At 40.8% G+C, this 17,728-nt stretch overlaps 3 protein-coding genes across 4 annotated transcripts in view; 1 reads left to right on the top strand and 2 right to left on the bottom strand.

Moving 5' to 3' along the window:
* The window catches only part of cadm4 (cell adhesion molecule 4), a 148,204-nt gene extending 147,370 nt beyond the window's left edge, over window positions 1-834 (bottom strand). The window contains exon 1 of the mRNA XM_034874881.1: window positions 478-834. Within this exon, the coding sequence (XP_034730772.1) occupies window positions 478-550 (73 nt within the window). The 5' untranslated portion in view covers window positions 551-834. The remainder of the gene's footprint in view (window positions 1-477) is intronic.
* A 2,872-nt stretch (window positions 835-3,706) lies between these two features.
* Window positions 3,707-12,736, bottom strand: si:ch211-79k12.1 (uncharacterized protein LOC568891 homolog). 2 transcript variants are annotated; one of them, XM_034874886.1, is made up of 8 exons: window positions 12,410-12,736; window positions 11,581-11,702; window positions 11,147-11,169; window positions 10,926-11,110; window positions 9,704-9,849; window positions 7,394-7,538; window positions 5,502-5,646; window positions 3,707-4,466 (listed from the first exon to the last, which is right to left on the bottom strand). In XM_034874886.1, exons 1-8 carry the CDS (start codon window positions 12,459-12,461, stop codon window positions 4,379-4,381), a joined length of 906 nt encoding a protein of 301 aa, XP_034730777.1. In that variant the 5' UTR covers window positions 12,462-12,736; the 3' UTR covers window positions 3,707-4,378. The 2 variants fall into 2 exon arrangements, with proteins under 2 accessions (XP_034730777.1, XP_034730776.1); XM_034874885.1 differs by having other exon boundaries at window positions 10,926-11,169; window positions 12,410-12,734.
* A 1,083-nt stretch (window positions 12,737-13,819) lies between these two features.
* taf12 (TAF12 RNA polymerase II, TATA box binding protein (TBP)-associated factor) lies at window positions 13,820-17,206 on the top strand. The gene is made up of 6 exons (XM_034874891.1): window positions 13,820-14,013; window positions 14,593-14,817; window positions 15,417-15,494; window positions 15,805-15,919; window positions 16,710-16,798; window positions 16,906-17,206. The coding sequence occupies exons 2-6, from the start codon at window positions 14,740-14,742 to the stop codon at window positions 16,939-16,941; spliced, it is 396 nt and encodes a 131-aa protein (XP_034730782.1). The 5' UTR covers window positions 13,820-14,013; window positions 14,593-14,739; the 3' UTR covers window positions 16,942-17,206.
* Window positions 17,207-17,728: the final 522 nt, after the last annotated feature.

Here is a 17,728-nt window from a genome sequence, read left to right on the forward strand (position 1 = left end):
GCGGGTCAACGAAGCATGGAAAGATTTCATAAAACAATTCTGCGTGGGCAAAAAGTGACAGTAAGCTTGAACATTTCACTTTTGTTTTCACTGTGATGTGTTGTGGGTTCTTTCCTTTCCAGCCTAACCGTTCCGAGAAGTGGTCAACACAATGACTCATACCCAAATAGCAGGAGGATGTGGCCCAGACCTGCGCAATGGGCTTTGATTCTAATTACCACGTAGTGAATACTAACACTAGTCCGCAGCATGATTGTAAACTGGCATAACTGCACGTGTTCTTGTCCCGCCGTGAGCGCGTCCTACCCCTTGCCATGCCTGACAAGTCAGAATAAACCCAGTGCATGTTTAAGCGTTATTCAGATTATTCTTGGAGTACTTAGGGAAACTTGCACGGAAAAGCCACAACACATCGAGTCGGCTTACCACTCTTCTCATTCCCATCACCCTCATTCACTCTCTCGTTCCGAGTCTTACCAGTGCGCACCAGGCAGGCGACGGCGAAGATGGTGAGAGGGACGCAGTAGTTCCACACGGTCGCGAAAGCCATCGCTGTCGCTGATATTCCCCTCTGATCTCTTCCTCAGTATTCCTCTTCCTTGGAGAAATCAGAGTGACATGAACCCGCAGGTTCACTCTCCGACAGCTCCTTCGGCGTCTGTGAACGTGTGTGAGTGCGCGTGCGTGCCGACTGCGCGTGGGCGAGTGTGTGTTTTGCCAAGTGCTCAGTGCGTATCGTGGCAGGTCTTTACATAGTAGTGCTCCCTCTCACACACACACAACCACTTTCCCTCCCTCGTAATGCCTGAAAATGTTCGCTTGGCAGGTTTTTCCAGCTTAATTTACATTGTAAATATATTTAAAGTCGTGCCAGGAGGGCGGGCCTGTGTGTCTCTCCGACCAATTGCAGAGAGCAGTAGCAGGTGGAGGGGTGTGCGGACGAGAAAGAGGGGCTGGGCTTGGAAAAGAAATCGCCTTTATAAGAGGAGAGAGGGAGGGAAGAAGGGGTGCGGCTTCCAATTAATTGAAATCAATTCGCTCTAAATGTGATTGATAACCAACATTCTTATTCCGACGCAAACAACCAGTTGATTTCCAATTCAGTTCCACGGACATAAAATGATGTGTGGCACAATGATTAAGATGAAAAAAAATGGCCCAAATGTTTATTGTATGAAGACTAATGTTACAGACGATTATTCAAGGCCTGTCCTCAAGTCAGAACGTGTTATGTGCTAATTCATCCGCATGTCAGTAATCAGGTGGACTCACCTATTCCCACATTTCAAGGCTGACATTGTGAAATAAAACTGATGATTTTCTGTAAGATTAATTGTATATGTAAATGATAATTGAGGGTTTGGTGATCAAACCTGGAGGAAAGGTTATTTATATATCGACTCACTGCCAAATAAGAATATGTGCAACTGCAAAATCACCGTTTACAATGACAACTTGTGCTCCGGACGAACCGTGTTGCTGCTCATCTGTAGTCAGGGCCTATTAGGTCCCGCTAAAATGGCTCTTTAACTTTGCCCTCATGCTGTGGCCACAGTCTGCCCATAATTGTGTTTTCCAGTCAGAGAGCGCAGCTCCATTATGAAAATTGTTTCTCTTTCCACCTCTCTTTTTTCCCCTCCTAATCTAGTGTTATACCGTGGGCTTGTAGCATCCAAGGCCTGGAGGCATCTTTTTTAAAACCATCTTTGGCGCTCTCTTTAGGTAACTTTCGGGATAGCACGTCATGGGTCTCAAATCTGCTTACATCTCTCTCTCATCTCTCTCTCTCCCTCTCTCTCTCTCTCTCTCTCATCTGACACGAATCCTGACACTTTGGTCACTTTGGTTCAAACTGTCAGAGAAGTTCAAACAAGCAGTAATGCATCAAAGCATCAATATTAATATTTCTACTCTTGGCTTCCATAAAGTTGCTTTGAACTCTCCCCTCCTCTCTGACCTCTTTTTGCGTAGATCTGTGTGAAATTCTCAGCTTCAGGCTCTCTACCCCTCTGTGATTTTCTTTCTCAACACAAATGTTAACCTTGTTGTTTTGGCGAGGATAGTATCTGCCCAACTCATTCCCAGACTCCCATCCCATTTTTCCCTGTCAGCCTCTCTGCGAGTGTTTGCTCCCCAGTTGGCAGGGAGTCGTGGCAGCAGCTCCCCCGCACCAGATGGGGCATTGTCAGGAAGTAATGAGTGGAAAACACCTGCTTCTCCAGCGAACTCCACTCCTTCATTTTCAGCCATTTGACACAACATATGCACGATGCACACAGAAAACCAGGTGACCGTGACAAGAACATCACTGGGCGATGGCATCCAGTTACGAATGCCTGGCACTTTGTTGCATTAGTCAATGAGGTGTCATGTTCGCTATAAGTCCCCTTTACTTGTAGGTCAGTGTACTGAGGGCTGTCTGGACGTTTGCAGACTAACGGTCGACACAAGAAAAGAAGCTGCCAGACTTTAATGTCACAGATGCGCATCCTTGTCCTGTCAGGACCCTGCTTGCACCAGACAATACATGTAGGCTGCTTTGTATTCTCTGCCCAGCTCCTGCAGCGCCCTAAGCTGTTGTACGGTGGTTTGTCCATAAGGCACTATCAGGGGTCAATATGTCATTGTAAACCACACTACTCTCACCCCAGACCAGAGCCATGTACCTCAGGGACAGCTACCACTCTGTGAAATTCCTGATACATAATCTTGTCTTTTCTGGCCGACCGGTTGAAGCCCCAGGACCAAAGCTCACTAGGGAGCACACAGCTCTTCACTCATGACCGACTCAAAGGCCAAAACAGGATGGTGCTCTCTGGCATTTTCGCATTTCAAGATTTTTGAAAAGTCTGTTTTGCTTAAAGTCGCCCCATCTGTTTTCACTTTGGTCCTGGGCATGGCTTAAGACATAATGTAAGCAGAAGTTTGTAGAGCTGGAAAAGAAATACAAGGAGTCTGTAAAATGCTAGACAAAGAATGGTTGCAGCAGAGACAAGCTGTACAGGGGCCTTGAATAATCAGTTTAATAACATTATCCTGGCTGTGCTCTGTGGTGCATGCACCTGTTAATGGAGTGTCATTGTTGAACTGCCGCTTCGCCCATTATTAACGACGGCCTACGGTCAACCACACACGATAATAAAACCACATAAAACCCAACATAACTTCAACAGACAAGCGTAATGAAATTCTCTGCATTATTACCACGGTTATGGTAATAAGCGATGGTGCTGTGGCGTTAAGGGTTACGAAGCAACAGAGGAGAAAATTAAAAAGATGAAGTTGTAGTCCATGGTGTTTAATTTTGGAGGAATCAGAATAGACTAAATCTAGTTCATATTGAAGTAGAACTAGCAGTGGCTGACCCTCCCTGCTCCTGTAATGGATGGACTTTACTATTATTTTCACTTTGTAAGTGTGAGCTTTTTAGTTCATGCATGTGTTTGTGAGCTGAACTGACTGCTTTTGTGCCTCCAGGCAGATAGCGAGAAACAAGCATGCACAGGCACAATACTTTCAGTAAAGGTCATTGCTTCAGAGTAAGTTGGTAAACAAGCTGATGCAAGCCTGGGATGGCGCTGGGTGGGAGAAGATGTGCGGCCAAGCGAGCAAGCATGTCTAGCTTTCACCATGTTGTCAATACTCCCCGACCTCTTTTGTATCTCTAAAATGGACCAAAATCAATGTCACACAGGAGTACAGCAAATATTATTTTCTGAAATCCATTTAATGTCAAAGAAATCCAAAGTACAGTGAATTACATAGTAAGAGTGCAACATGCTTTAGGAGCTGTCGAGATTAAGAGATTATAACAACCTTCTTTCTGAGGCTGAAAAGGGAAAGAAATCAGCAAAGGAAAACCTTGGCCTAAATGGCTCATTCATAATATAATATGTAATATGTATATAATACGCAGCTGAGTAATTATGTTTGTAAAAGAGAGCGAATTGAATGTGGAGTCCTTACAGCTCTTACAGAACAACTGACTAATTTCCCATCGTTTCATAGAATGTAGCTCACCATTTTTCACCCTGCAGAATAAATGAAGAGAAAATTGCCCACCTTTTTGAATAACAGAAGCCTACACCCACAAGCAGAGCAGCCTCTGTGTCTCTAAAATGATCATTTGCCCTTCAGTTTTTTCACACCCAGCTTGTTTCTGATTTTGATCTCCCTTCCCTACAGTCTCCAAATGCCCTTCTTACCTCCCTTCCTCCCCCTCTCCTCCCCCAATGTGACCATCCATAACCCTCTACCACACCTTCCTCTTTAAATATCCCTTCTATGCCATCACTCATTTTCTGGCCACCCACTCCATCGTCTTCATCTTTCGCTCCATCTTCCTCCCTACTCTTCATCCTTCCACCTACCTGGGCAGTCAAACCAGAGGTTGTTTGTCTGCGCAGGTGGAGGGCAGGGACTCCACACTGGCTTTGTAGATGGGCTTTTTCTGAGATCGGTCATCACTGGAGAGAGAAAAAAAGAAAAGGAAAGACAGAGGAGAATTATTATCCATATATCGACCTCCCAGTAGGCACTAGAAAAGTATAAGAGAGGAAATTATAGACTAGAAGCGAACGATTTGAGCCACGCCTGGCTGTTGATGTGAAAGTCCATTTTTCTCCCTTTAGCTCTCTGTCTCTCTTTTGTGTGCACACATGCTCAGGCACACATTCAATGACTTAACTTTATCTACGCCACCACAAAGACACAGAAATCATGTATGAAGCAGGCTCCTTAGGAAATGATGCCCTTTGAAAAAAGGCTCTTTTAAGCCCATATTGAATAGAAGTTAATGAGCAAAGCTGCATATGGTCACAGTTCACATTAACATGCTGTCAGCAGTGGTTTTACATGGGACTCCTGCTACTGTTCTTTTCACTTCTGTAGCCTTTTTCATACTTGATATACTATTGCAGAATTAAAACTGGTGCCTTTAGCTCAGGGTTTTTTAGAAGTGTGTGGCGACACTTGGGAGAGGGGGGAGCATGGAAGAAGTCAAGGGTGGGGTCAAGTAGGTGAGACCTGCTGAGATTGACTTTAATATTCAATGTGGATAATACCTTTTAAAACATAAAAAACCACATGTGCATCTGCACATGTGGAAAGGTTTTCTGAAGATCACTTGGCATACATAACACACACATAGTGTGAGGTATATAAAGGTGGGCACACACACACACACACACACACACACACATACAAATACACCTACATACACCTACACACAGACAGAATGAAATATTGCAGCAATAACAATATCCATAATATAAAGTTAAACTGCAGGGGAGACCGAGGCTGAGCTAGAGAAAATAGGAAGGTGAGTGTGGACAAAGAGCAGTAAAGAAATCAAACAATCACACAGACACACACACATTACACATTCAGAGGCATGTTATCCATTACATTTTGAATTTAAAATAAAGATCAAGATAACAAGAAAAGCAATTGCTTATTATGAACGAGGGGCAGACACAAACACTCAAACACTGGTTTCTTACATGGGTCCCTTGCTGGTCTTGGTCTGCTTAGCCCTGCGGCACAGGAATACACTCACGGAGAGGATGAACACAAAGAGAGAGACACCCGCCGCCGAGGTCATCAAGATGAGACGGCCATTACTAGACTCGTACCAGGCGGCATCCTCTGTGGGACAGATCAGTCAGCCATGAAGGGAAGCATGCATCACACAGACTCAGAGATCAGCAAAGCTACGAGCTTCCCTCTTCCAGGCCACGCGTCTAAAGCCGACCTCCTGTTTGTTTGTTTGTTTATTTATTTGTGGAAGAAAAGTTCAGAGGGCCATGCTGCCTTACACAGCACCGGATGTCAAGAAGTCTGCCTTTTATAATTTTAAAATCAGAATTATTCCCTTCATGTGCATAGATTAACAAATTATATAAAACATTTGCACTAACATCATTCCAGCATTTCAAAATGATTCCCTTTTAATTACTACAAGTGCTTCGAAGAAAATACTGGAGACACTGTGGAGCGCAGTGACCAATGAGTCAATTGATGAAGTAATAAGACAACTCTACCATAATAAATAACATGCATTGGTTTAATTGGATTTTTAGAGGTTGCATAAATTCAACGATTGATATCACCAGACTTTTGAATCCTACAGGGTGAGAGGACAGTGTTTAAAAACTGGAGTGCATTAGCACAGTGCAGTCATCTCACAGGTCACTGATAGAGTTGATGAAGACAGATGAAGTGCCGTGAATTGGATTAGCTATAATGTTGTAATGAAATTAGTTCTCCACTTGAATACAACTTTCACGCTTCATGGGAAATAAGACAGTTTGTCAGTCATTCAGACAAAGAAAAAAATGTCACTTTGTAGATATCCACCTACAAAAGCTAACAGACAGCCAGACTTCTAATCAAGGAGTGTCTGCAGACTCACTAATTTGTATCATCCCATCATTATCCCATGGGTGCAAGTAAATCTCAGAAGACAATACAACATCATTTGCAACAAACAATAACTGGAGCACAATCAGTACATTTCAGTTTCTGGGGACTGATAAGTATTTCTAACTAACTATTAAAGTCCCCTATTATCTTAGCTATTTCTATTTGACATTTTAAAGGTAATTAAATGTGAGACTTCTTTGTCACCATTTTTAAAGCGAGGTGTTTTCATACATGTCTTCACCTCTCTTTATTACAGCGTCACAGTTAGGCCTGTTGCAATATGCAATAAATCAATTAATTGCATTATAAATAAAAATGGGCTTGGTCATTTTTCCGGCTGCAATAATTTCCATTTGCATGCTTGTTTGTTTTCAATCGTTTTATTCATAGTTTTTGGTTGTTTTGTTCATTTACTGTGGATATTTAAAATAAAAGTTGATTGATCTTTGAAAAGGTGTACCTACATTATTAAGCCATTATCATTATATTAGATTAAAAATTATCTCAGAACAACAAAATCATTGTTTATCGCGATAATTTCTGGGGCAATTTATCGTCCAGCAAAATTTGTTATTGTGACAGGCCTAATCAAAGTCTTTTTGCTACTTTTATTATCATTTTTGCGTGCAGATAAATGTAACCTCAACCCTGTAGTTCTTTAGAAGTGTGCGGCTTTAAAGGTTGCACAACAATGAGAACTTCTGCATATGCTCTTGATGTCACGACTGCACAAAAATCTATCTGGTCACATTCAAGCGGAAAAGAGAGAAAGAGAGAGAGAGAGAGAGAGAGAGAGAGAGAGAGAGAGAGAGAAGTTGAACACAATGTTTTTTTGATTTTGCTTAGAGGCTGTTGGCAGCTGAACAGTTACAAAGAAAACCCATACAGGAAGCGGGAAACGACAGCTCTACACTCAGTCAGTATAAAGGACAACAGGACTTGTCCAGTTAGATCTAAAGGCTTTTCTTACCCGACAGCACGGTGATGCTGAAGCTGCGTTTCTTGCTTAGTGACTCAACAGAGGGATGCACGGCCATGCAAGTGTACTGTCCTTCATCCATTGCTGTCATCTTCCTCAGCGTCAGTGTAGAAGAAGGCAGGATCCAGTCGTTACCCTGAGAGTGAAAGATGGAGAATACACAAGAGAGCGTAGGAGAGGGAAAGTAGAAGAAACAAAATTGGCTGGATTGTTTGCCAGTCCTGAGAGAATCGACAAACTCCTACATATTCAAATTGTGCTGAGAGCATAAAAAGATGGAGAATAGACGATGCTAGTTGGCAAAAGAGGGAGACAGCGAGAGAAACGGAGACCGTCAGACATGATGAGCGTAAAAGAGAGAAAGAAAGAAAAAAGGGAGAAAGTGTTATTTTGGCTGATTTGTGCAAGTGAAAGAAGGACAGAAAGAGAATGAAATAGAACAAGAAAGGGAGAAAGAGAGAAACTGCCAATGGCAGCGTGGCACAGTCAGAAAGAAAGAAATATCGGCTGGTGCACGGCCCTCAGAGAACAGTCCCCAAATTCCCAAATGAAGTGTATTTACCTGAGTGGTAATCCCAATGAATGAACACACATCGACACAAGTCAATAACCCAGATAACACCATCATCCGCAAAGAATAATGCCGCAATAACAGACTGTTAACACAACACATAATGAGATGGCGGGGGAACGGGATGAATTGTTGACACAAAAATAGAAGCGCTATTATGAGATTGAGCCGACATGGGAGGAAACAAATAATAGGCCAAACACAAGGTTTGGAAAACAAACGAACATGAAAGGGTGGGTAAAGAAAAAGAAAAAAAGACATTACACCATGCAAATGATTTGGCTCCTGGGAGCTGCAGCTCCTGCCAAGAAAGTCCATTTCAATTTGAATGGATCGGAATTAAGAGGATTTCCCATAAAGGCCAGGTCTGGCCAAAGCAGCATTTTGTATGCAAATCCACTGGCTCCCAAAGCAGTGGCCCGTTTCTGCCTCTGTCCTGCTGTCATTACCGGTGGCCAATATGCCCACGGCGGCTGTCTGTCAAAGTGGGCCATTTTGATGCCGATTTCTGCCTCAAATCCAATACTGTCATACTTACTGTAAGCTTACACTCACACACACACACACACACACACACACACACACACACACACACACACACACACACACACACACACACAAATACAAACACTCCATCTTGTTGTTTCCTTGTTTCATTTCTTTTTCAAACGTCTTGTGACTTATGTAAATGGCGCACAAATAGATCGACAGGTGAATCATGAGTGCTGGTGCCCTTAATGATTTCCAACTCCACACAGTGATGGACCTGTCAGTCATGCTGACAATAATAATAATAATTATTCATCAAACTGACAGTGCTGTATACCCAACAAATAATGGCAAAAAACTAAAGCACAACATACAATCATATGGAATACAAACAGTATTAGCAGTATAGAATGTCCACTGAATTGGATTTGGACTTGTAAGCCCATTTAAAACCCGGATTAGCAGTGACCCTTTAACAAGCATATTAACCTTGGGCTGACTTATCTTAAAGAATAACAAAAGAGGAACTTGGCAATTATGTCTGCCTGTTCCCAAGATAGCTTCATGGTTGCGTGGCTTCATTACAACCTGTGAGTTGTTGGTGGCAGTAGTGTTGATTTTGATGACACCTTAAAGTGTATTACCTCTTTCTCACCACAAGGGCCCAGTGTATCTCTCAGCTCATCAACTTCTTATTCTACATGCCTATTGTCACTTTCGCATTTTACACACAGACGTCTTAATTTCCCTCGGGCGAGGGTTTCTTAGCTCAGCGAAGAGCTCAGTTGAATAATTCAATACTGGTTAACCAAACACAAAAAAAATCATTAGAAATCTATCCACATAATTGTTTTCAGGTTGACCGGCTCTTGTCTAGACCTCATTAAACTATTAATCCTCTATAAGTGGGCAAGCTGCAATCCCCAGCGAGCGGTGGGCCTAAGCCAACCGGTCACTTAAATACCGAGCACTTCTTCAGACGAGGGGATGGTAATACGACAGCTGAGGGGAAACAAGTGGCTTGAGAAACTCTTGACAGTGTTAGCGGAGGACAGAAAATTAAAAGAATGCTTTGAGCAAAGCCCAGAGAGAAAGAGCAACCTAGAGAGACTGGAACACGACAGGAGAGAAATAAAGAGGTCACGTTGAAAGTGGAGGGAGGGAGCTGGAGAGAGAATGACAAGTTTCCAAAAGCATAATGAGAACATTGACACTATGCACAATCATAAAGGCTTTCTCACGTCTTTATTCCAGGAGTAAATCGGCTCCTCTGATGAGCTGGCAGAGCACTTCACCACCACATCATCCCCGAGACGCACCTTCAGCTCCTGTGGGACACCCAGGTAGCTGGTGTAGCCTTCCCTGGACAGTGACAGCTCCCCCATGTCTACAACCCAGGGGGAATAAGGAGGGAAAGATCGAGCATTAATAAAGCAAGAAAATGTCATGTATGCTGAAGCTGCCTCTTCAAGAGTTTGGGATGTGACTGAACCCGTGTTTGCAGCGTCAGTAGTTGCTAAACACTCGGACCTTTTGAGTATATCTATTTGTATAGGCTCAAGTATGAATACCTCCCAGTGGTACCAAGCAATCAATATTAATGATAATAGGCTTCATCTTATTGAAGTCTTTAGAGAGGCAGTGTTGTGAATAATGACCCATATTCCATCTCAATAGATGGCCCACGTCCATCCAGCTCTTGGCTTCTTTCTCCTCCTAATCTTTACCTCCTATTGATTCCCCCCATGAGGCTGAGGAGCCTATCAAACAGCATTACGGTCGATTTGATGGCCACTGAGAAGATAGAGGACACTGATAATCTGACTATAGCTACGCCTTGGACGCAGTTTCATGCAACTGTGTGTCCTACACTGATAGCTTCAAACCCCCTGCCAGGAGAATGCCTGTTTGTTTGCTTGGAGTGAAAAATACGTTGAACAACTGTAGTCAACCTATCATAGCAATACAAGGCTTTCACTGGATCTGTACTTTTTGCAGTTGTTTTGTTGTACACCCTCTGCAGCTGCATTGCATAGATATGTCTTGTCTTATTAACTATTCATGTGTTTTCTATCCCTCACTGTGAAGAAAGCTCAGTCCATATCTGAAAAATTGTGTTTACTTCCTGCTGGTGGGAAATAAGACGGAAATTGCAAGGTTTCAGAGTCTCTGTGTTCCGTCATCTCGCGTACACTGTTAACCAATGGTGTTTTTTATACTTCCTTCTTTGTCAGTATAATGTCAGTATTCTCAGCAATGCTGCGCAGTTCCTTGTTGGAAAGTGAAACACAGAAGCTGTGTGTCTTTTTTGCAAGATCCATTTTTAACTAGATTTTTGTCAGATTCCTGCAGAAATCTCTATGACCTTTACAGGACACAGAAAAGGCAAATACAGTATCACAGACTCATTGTTCCACAGACTTTTAGCAGACAGCTCCAACCCATTAACAACCAAGCACTCACAATGAACTTTGACGGCCAGCGGCTGGGAGGAGTTGTGTGGGGCGGTCACATTTTCATTGTTGGACACACAGCGGTAGGGTCCCTCATTGAAACTTCCTGCACGGGAGATGTCCAGCAGGAGACGTTCTGCAGTCCGCGCAACTTCCATTGAGCGGACTCCAGCAAAGCACCAAGATCGCTCCCAAGATCGCTCCCAAGACTGCTCCCCAGATCGCTCCCAAACTGTAGTCCAGCTCTGCATGTGCTGGTGAAGGGAAATAAAGAGTTTTAATAAGCTTTATTACGTTTTTTTGTTTACTTCACAAACACACTACTGAAAACCTACTGTGACAGATTTATTTTGAATAATCACACATTACTTTGAAGAGTTATCATATTAATGTATTTCATGTCTTTGTAAAATTCGCCACTGTGCTGAACCCCAGAGAAGCCGGCTGCTCAATGATGTGATATTTACATAGAGCAGTTGAATGCCCATATATGGACAACCAATTGCAAATAAGTTTGGGCTATAAATTCTACGACTGCACTTCTTTTGTTATGTACAGTATCAGCCTGTGTGTAAAAAAAAACAATGAAATGATCAATCTTTTTTCCAAATTTCAAAAGGTATTAAATCCATATCCTTTAAAACCCATAGACCCATTTGGATTACCTTGGAGAAGACCTCGAAATGGACCTGGCTGATGTTGAGCTCAGAGTCTGAGTACAGACACTCCAGAGTGAATTCCTCTCCTTGCAGAACGGGCTGGGTTGGCCCTTTAATGAGCAAAGTGGCTGTATGTGGACAGAGATTACACATGCAGGTTATTGATCATAACATGAATAGACAGGGGCCTCGCTAGGGATCTAGTTGCTATTCTGGCCAACACTGTGAAAACAATCACTTCCTCTTCCTGACATTTGTTTCAGGCTCCTGTGGGAAAAGTGTCAACTTTTAAAGTCACCATGACCACATGACCAGCAACAGGTTCTTCCACTTTACTGATGCATGTAACATCAGAGGCTTTAACTTTTTCTTTTCTTTTCACCTCAGGAAATAATCTTTGCACAACAAAACAGTTTACATTAGTTTTTCACAGGTCTCTGTAAACAGTACGTCTAGACACAAAATATTTAATTGTACTTCTCGTCAGTCCCTTGATAATTCCCCAAACATTTCCTGTTTGAGTGTGAGCCACCATGGGAAAACCCATCAGTGTGACAGAAGAGAAAATAAAGTCTCGTCTCTAGAGGACATAAGCACTCAGTAACAAACAGGCGAGCAGACAAACAGTAACACACGCTAGCACGCACACACAGACAGACACACACACACACACACATAGAGACAGAAAAACTCCCAAAAGTAACTGTATAAATATGGCCTATTTTTGAAAGAGAAAAAAACAGAATCACACTGGAAGATTAAACCAATATCATTAAAGCGATATCATTAAATAATTAAGAACATTGTATGAGAGTACATGACATAATCTATTTACCATAACTGCCATGAATCAGAGCGACCACTGCAGCAAGTAGAAGGACTTTCATGACTGCGGAGAGACCTTTTCAGTATTTCGAAAAATTGGTGCGCACTTTCCTTTGAAGCGTCTAATCTGAAATGAAAGTTGGCTCAGTATTTATTTATCAGTAGGTGTAGGTGTGGCTTATGTTTTCAGGAAGCATAGGCTCAGAAGGATTGTCTGACATTCTGAAAGCACCAAAAAACTAACCATCCAAAACATTATATTGCCAAAATCGAATTGCTCAATAAGCCTTGTTATATTATGTCTGTGTTTCGTATGACTCCCTTCTGAGGAGAATTCACGCCTGAAATACTGTTTATGTGAACGGGAAATAAGGAACTGCTGTTGGTCCGATAATCAAATTTAGTGCGTCATTAGTCTCTGAGGTCAACAAGTCTGAGCTTGTTATTGAGGGTTTTCTTTTCTGATGATATTCCGCAGGAGTTGATAAAAGTCTCGACATAGAAAATACCGCAAATCCTCGCAATGTTCCGTTGTGAAACGTTATGCCGAACAAGCAAACATGTTTCGCTTCATTGGTTTTGACCTTTGATTGATTCGCTATTACCTCAAACTGCAAAGGCCGCGGAATCGAAAGAGATTCAGTCTCTCAAACAGTGTCAGAGATCGTTTGCTGGACGCAGACTTAATGTTACAGAGTCATCTTTAGGCTAACTGAGCGACATGTTACTGTTTCCACTTTCAGTTAGGGCTAGATGTGTTGCTGCATATTTGTTAAAAATGTGAATCCTAATAAATTATGTTTCAGAAATCATAAAAAAATGGGAGCAAATATTTTTCTAATATACAGTATGTATGTATCTAAATAGCCAAGCATATATTACAATTATTATAATTATTATTATAATGTTATTAATATTTACTGTAGGCCTATTATCTATTTATGTCTTAACTTTAAGTATGTAAATGACCATCGCTGCTAAGGGTTTTAACGACTTCCTCTGATTTTATTAGGAAGAATAAAGCACATTAATAAATAAAAAAACAATATCGTTCCAGTCGCAAGGTGGTTGGGCTGTATCAAATACTTTCAAAAAATATTAACGTTAACTGGCTGTGAGATGTCTTACTGAGCATGTCATTCCATATAATAGTTTCATAAATGTTAGTAGTTTAAACATTTGATTGCATTGTGATTAGTTACCAGAAAAACAACATTTAACTTCTTAAAATCGTCTTGACTTTATGAACATGCTGGATTGCCATTATCTTTTAAATATGTGTTTTTAGTTACTATTATTATTATTATTCTCATTATTATTAATATCATTATTACTACTAAAATAAGCCTCTGTGTATTGAATTCACAACTTCACGATGTTAATATTGCCAATGTGTTGATTCCTGGTGTCGTTCCACAAAACATCCAGCAGGTTGCAGAGTAGAGGCGATATGTGTCCACAGGAAATAGACATAAACAAAGCGGAAGTAGTGAAAGATAACCTCGCTCATTTTTCTAGCTGTGCCGAGGCAATTTGAGGACCAAACGGCATCAAACTCACTCATTGTCGTCGCAACGACGCCGAAACATGGACAGATAGTGTTTGATTATTTGGGTAAATTGTCAATTTAACGCGTAATTTTAGGATGCACCGTGTATAAACCTCCACCGCTAGATTAGCAGCTAATGTTAGCCTGTCAGGCTAAATTCAAAGCTTGATAGCAGCTATTGTTTTTAGCACATAATGTTATGTTAGCAACTGTATTGCTTTGTTTGTCGAAGCTGCACAGTCTCTTAATACATACATGTGAGGTCTTATTATTTAACGAATGTGTTATATTGCTATTTGTCAATATTTGAGTAACGTTAACGTTAACTATATCCTACAGCAGTGTTGGAACGGTTTAGCTAGTTTCTGGGTTTTTTAACGTCAGCTACGGTTAATGGTAATAATAATGATAGTTAACGAGCTATATACTTCCGTTCAACGTTACAAAGTGTTTTATATGAGGAAAAATATTAAAACTGTTAAATAAAATTGGGAGGCAAAAACGGAAAATTAAATAATATACACCACAATATAGTAAAATGTAACAGAAATAGAGCAGACAATCTTTACTAGAACTGGAAAAAAACATTGCTTCTGTGATGCTAACTTGTGTAACGTTAGCTGCATCCTCACTTTTTCCCCCAGATAATCGGAGGTAGTCCCTGTCAACGATAATCTGTCACATCCGTGCCAATCTTGGACTGTAACTCAGGACTCTGACACATACCGGCACAGCCAGTTTTGCCTCTTGTGAAACTCCAGAGTCCTTCCACTCTTCCTGGGGCCACCAGCATGGCTAACAGCACCGCAACAGCAGTGAAGGTCGGGACCCCTGGCCCTGCTGGCAGAAGTAGTCCAGAGGGATCTCAGGTCTGTCACATTTATATATGGGCTTCAAAGTTATGCGATTAAAAAGTAATTACTTGAACAGTTACATATATTTAATATTCATGTTGATATTTTGTAAACGTTTGATACCATAGCCCAGGTTGTGCAGTTTCCTACCAGACCAAACGTTTGCTGGTTAGTCTTTATGACATTCACAATTAATTATTTGGTAATAAGTACTAACTCCTCATTGCGAGAGCTACCTAAAGTGTGAGACCGTCCCACTGTGAAATCTGTCTTATTCATTTCCCCTGCAAACAATTAAGAGTGACCGATTAAAGTTGTTGTTTTGGAACCGTATTATATTTGGCATAACAATTTTATGTCTTTACACATGCTCAGTATTATGTTTCAGCCCCATAACCTGTTTTGAGTTTTAATGAAGACAAAAAAACTCATGGGTGCCTTGTCATTTTTATATTTAGATTCAAATTATTTTGCCTTTTGTAAAGCACGTTGTGCTGCATTTCTATGAAAGTTTTTTTTATTTATTATTATTATTATTATTAGACTACTATACACATGGGCACACCTGTACTCTTTTGTAACTGAGTGAATGGATACATCTTCTTTCTCTCCAGGTGCTCAGTAAGAAGAAGCTGCAGGATCTGGTGAGAGAGATTGATCCAAATGAGCAGCTGGATGAGGATGTTGAGGAGGTCAGTCAGTGGTTTTGATTGCCAATTTAAAATAATTCTGCTGTAACAATTTTCTAAAAGTGTAATCATAAGCAGCAGTGGACTTTTTGGTGTGAGATTATATCACTTGCATCTTGCAGGTTGTTGTTGCGCTTTAGCTTCTTTAACCCACTGCCACATCCATCATTTGGAAATCTTATTCTATTGAAAGCCTGGCTGCATGAAAAATGGTGTGAGCTGAAATATAAGGGATTGGTCCAGCCGCCATGGAAATTTGCTTTCCTTTTACCGACCATGATTGATTGTTTTCAAAATGTTTGTCTCTTCTCAGATGCTCCTACAAATTGCAGATGACTTCATAGAGAGCGTAGTGACAGCGGCCTGTCAACTGGCTCGCCATCGTAAGTCCAACACCTTGGAGGTGAAGGATGTTCAATTACATCTTGGTAAGTTTACAGGTTATAACGCTGAATATTTTCACATGGGTGAGTTGCGTGTCTCCATGGGTCACAAAAAAAAAAAGATCTCAGGAATACATGTGATGGACGACCTGTATTTACGGTGGAGAGGGATTGCTTTCAGAAATGGTTTGGGAACTTACACATACATCATGTCAGTTTGATGTGTGAATCATTCATTTCTTTTTACCCAATGTGTTACTTTGAACAATAATGGCAGTCATGTTCCAATATGAAATTTACTGACATCTGTGAGAATTAAAGGGAGCCAATTGAATGTTTTTGGATTTTACAAAAAGGGCATCTTAATGGGAGGCATTCATGGACCCATGTGCTGTAGAGAAAATACAAAAAAAAGAGATTTGAAAATGTTATGCCAAAAAAATGTGTTTTTCCCCCCCCCCGAGTGAAAGTTATTTGTGCTCATCTCCTTTAGGGACTGCAAACATTTAGAAAGCTTTATAGACAGTATAGTTTGGGAGGAAAATTGGCAACCGTGCTTTACTGTGTCCAGTTTAAAGTACACACAGACTGTCCCATTGGAAGTGTAATCAAGGCAGTTGCCCAAGTTGAAATTATTTGATTTATAACCCCGATAACACCATTAACAATTTTTGCAAATGAGATGGAAGTTAGATCTTGCCAGTATGACACTATAATGACAGATTAAGTTACTTTGCAATGAAGTTATGGCCCTTTTAGCACATTCACTTGTTATAATTAAAGGAGTACTGCATACAGCCTGTGTCCTGCTGACGTTGTGCATTGCTTTCCTCAGAGCGCCAGTGGAACATGTGGATTCCTGGTTATGGCTCAGATGAGATCCGGCCGTTCAAGAAGGCTTGCACCACAGAGGCTCACAAACAGGTGAGCAATAGAAGGCTTTGTTTCTGTTGGGTATATTAGGATATTCATTTATTAATTAATTGTACAACATGTACAGTGGGCTTAACTACTTTTTGTTTTCATTTCAGAGAATGGCGCTGATCCGCAAGACAACCAAAAAGTAGCAAGACTGTACACTCGTCTTGTTTTGTCTTTTTCATTTGGGATTGTTTTGACTAATAAGGAAGAAAGAGATGGTTTGGGTGGGATTTTCTTTTTTCAACATTAGATAGCGTTTCATTATTATGTCTCACTAATGTTTGAGTGTTTTGCCAGCACCATCACACAATGTAATTCTCGTCTCATGATTTTGTTTGGTTGTCATTAAGCTAAGCCTGGCAGAACTCTATTCATTGCATTTTTGTCAATAAACATTTACTGGAATACTTCTTTTTGGTGACCACTGCTGCATCCGGATTGCATTTTGATACTTTACAGCATTTGGATGTGAATGTTAAAAATGATGTTTGGTGTTATCTTGCATATAATGGATCATAACTGTTGAGTATGTAGTGGATTATAGTTCCCCTGTTACCCACTCTACTCACACAAGGCTATTTAGTATTTTTTTTTTTTAAGGGGATCTATAATACCAAATTCCTACTACAAATGGATAAAAATTTGCCTCTGTTAGATATTAAATGTTTTGTATAGTTACTGGTTGTAGGTTTTATTACATTAACATTTATTTCAACAGTCCATGTCAATTTTATTTTTACTTTTGTCTATTTCAGCAAATTTGATCAAAATATGAATAGAAGTGGTGCCTAGATGTTGACCTTTCACAATGTCAGATTAAAAAAAAAAATGAATGACTGATCTTTTATCAAAAAGTAATTTTGGAATATGGCATCTTTTGCCAGACTGAATTTAGAAAAAGCCATGAGTTCTACATGCAGGGGAAAGGGTTAT

The sequence above is a fragment of the Etheostoma cragini genome, chromosome 6 (assembly GCF_013103735.1).
Source record: "Etheostoma cragini isolate CJK2018 chromosome 6, CSU_Ecrag_1.0, whole genome shotgun sequence".
Taxonomy (NCBI): Eukaryota; Metazoa; Chordata; class Actinopteri; order Perciformes; family Percidae; genus Etheostoma; species Etheostoma cragini.

What these genes read in the sequence shown, in the direction of transcription:
- si:ch211-79k12.1 (XM_034874885.1), bottom strand. Translation starts at nt 12,461, where the DNA reads ATGAAAGTCCTTCTACTTGCTGCAGTGGTCGCTCTGATTCATGGCAGT. An exon ending in ATTTCGAGGTCTTCTCCAAG is followed by an intron (nt 11,170 to 11,580) that starts GTAATCCAAATG and finishes TCCCTTCACCAG; the next exon opens with CACATGCAGAGCTGGACTAC. An exon ending in GCTGGCCGTCAAAGTTCATT is followed by an intron (nt 9,850 to 10,925) that starts GTGAGTGCTTGG and finishes CCTGGGTTGTAG; the next exon opens with ACATGGGGGAGCTGTCACTG.
- taf12 (XM_034874891.1), top strand. Translation starts at nt 14,740, where the DNA reads ATGGCTAACAGCACCGCAACAGCAGTGAAGGTCGGGACCCCTGGCCCT. An exon ending in TGGATGAGGATGTTGAGGAG is followed by an intron (nt 15,495 to 15,804) that starts GTCAGTCAGTGG and finishes GTCTCTTCTCAG; the next exon opens with ATGCTCCTACAAATTGCAGA. An exon ending in GGATGTTCAATTACATCTTG is followed by an intron (nt 15,920 to 16,709) that starts GTAAGTTTACAG and finishes TGCTTTCCTCAG; the next exon opens with AGCGCCAGTGGAACATGTGG.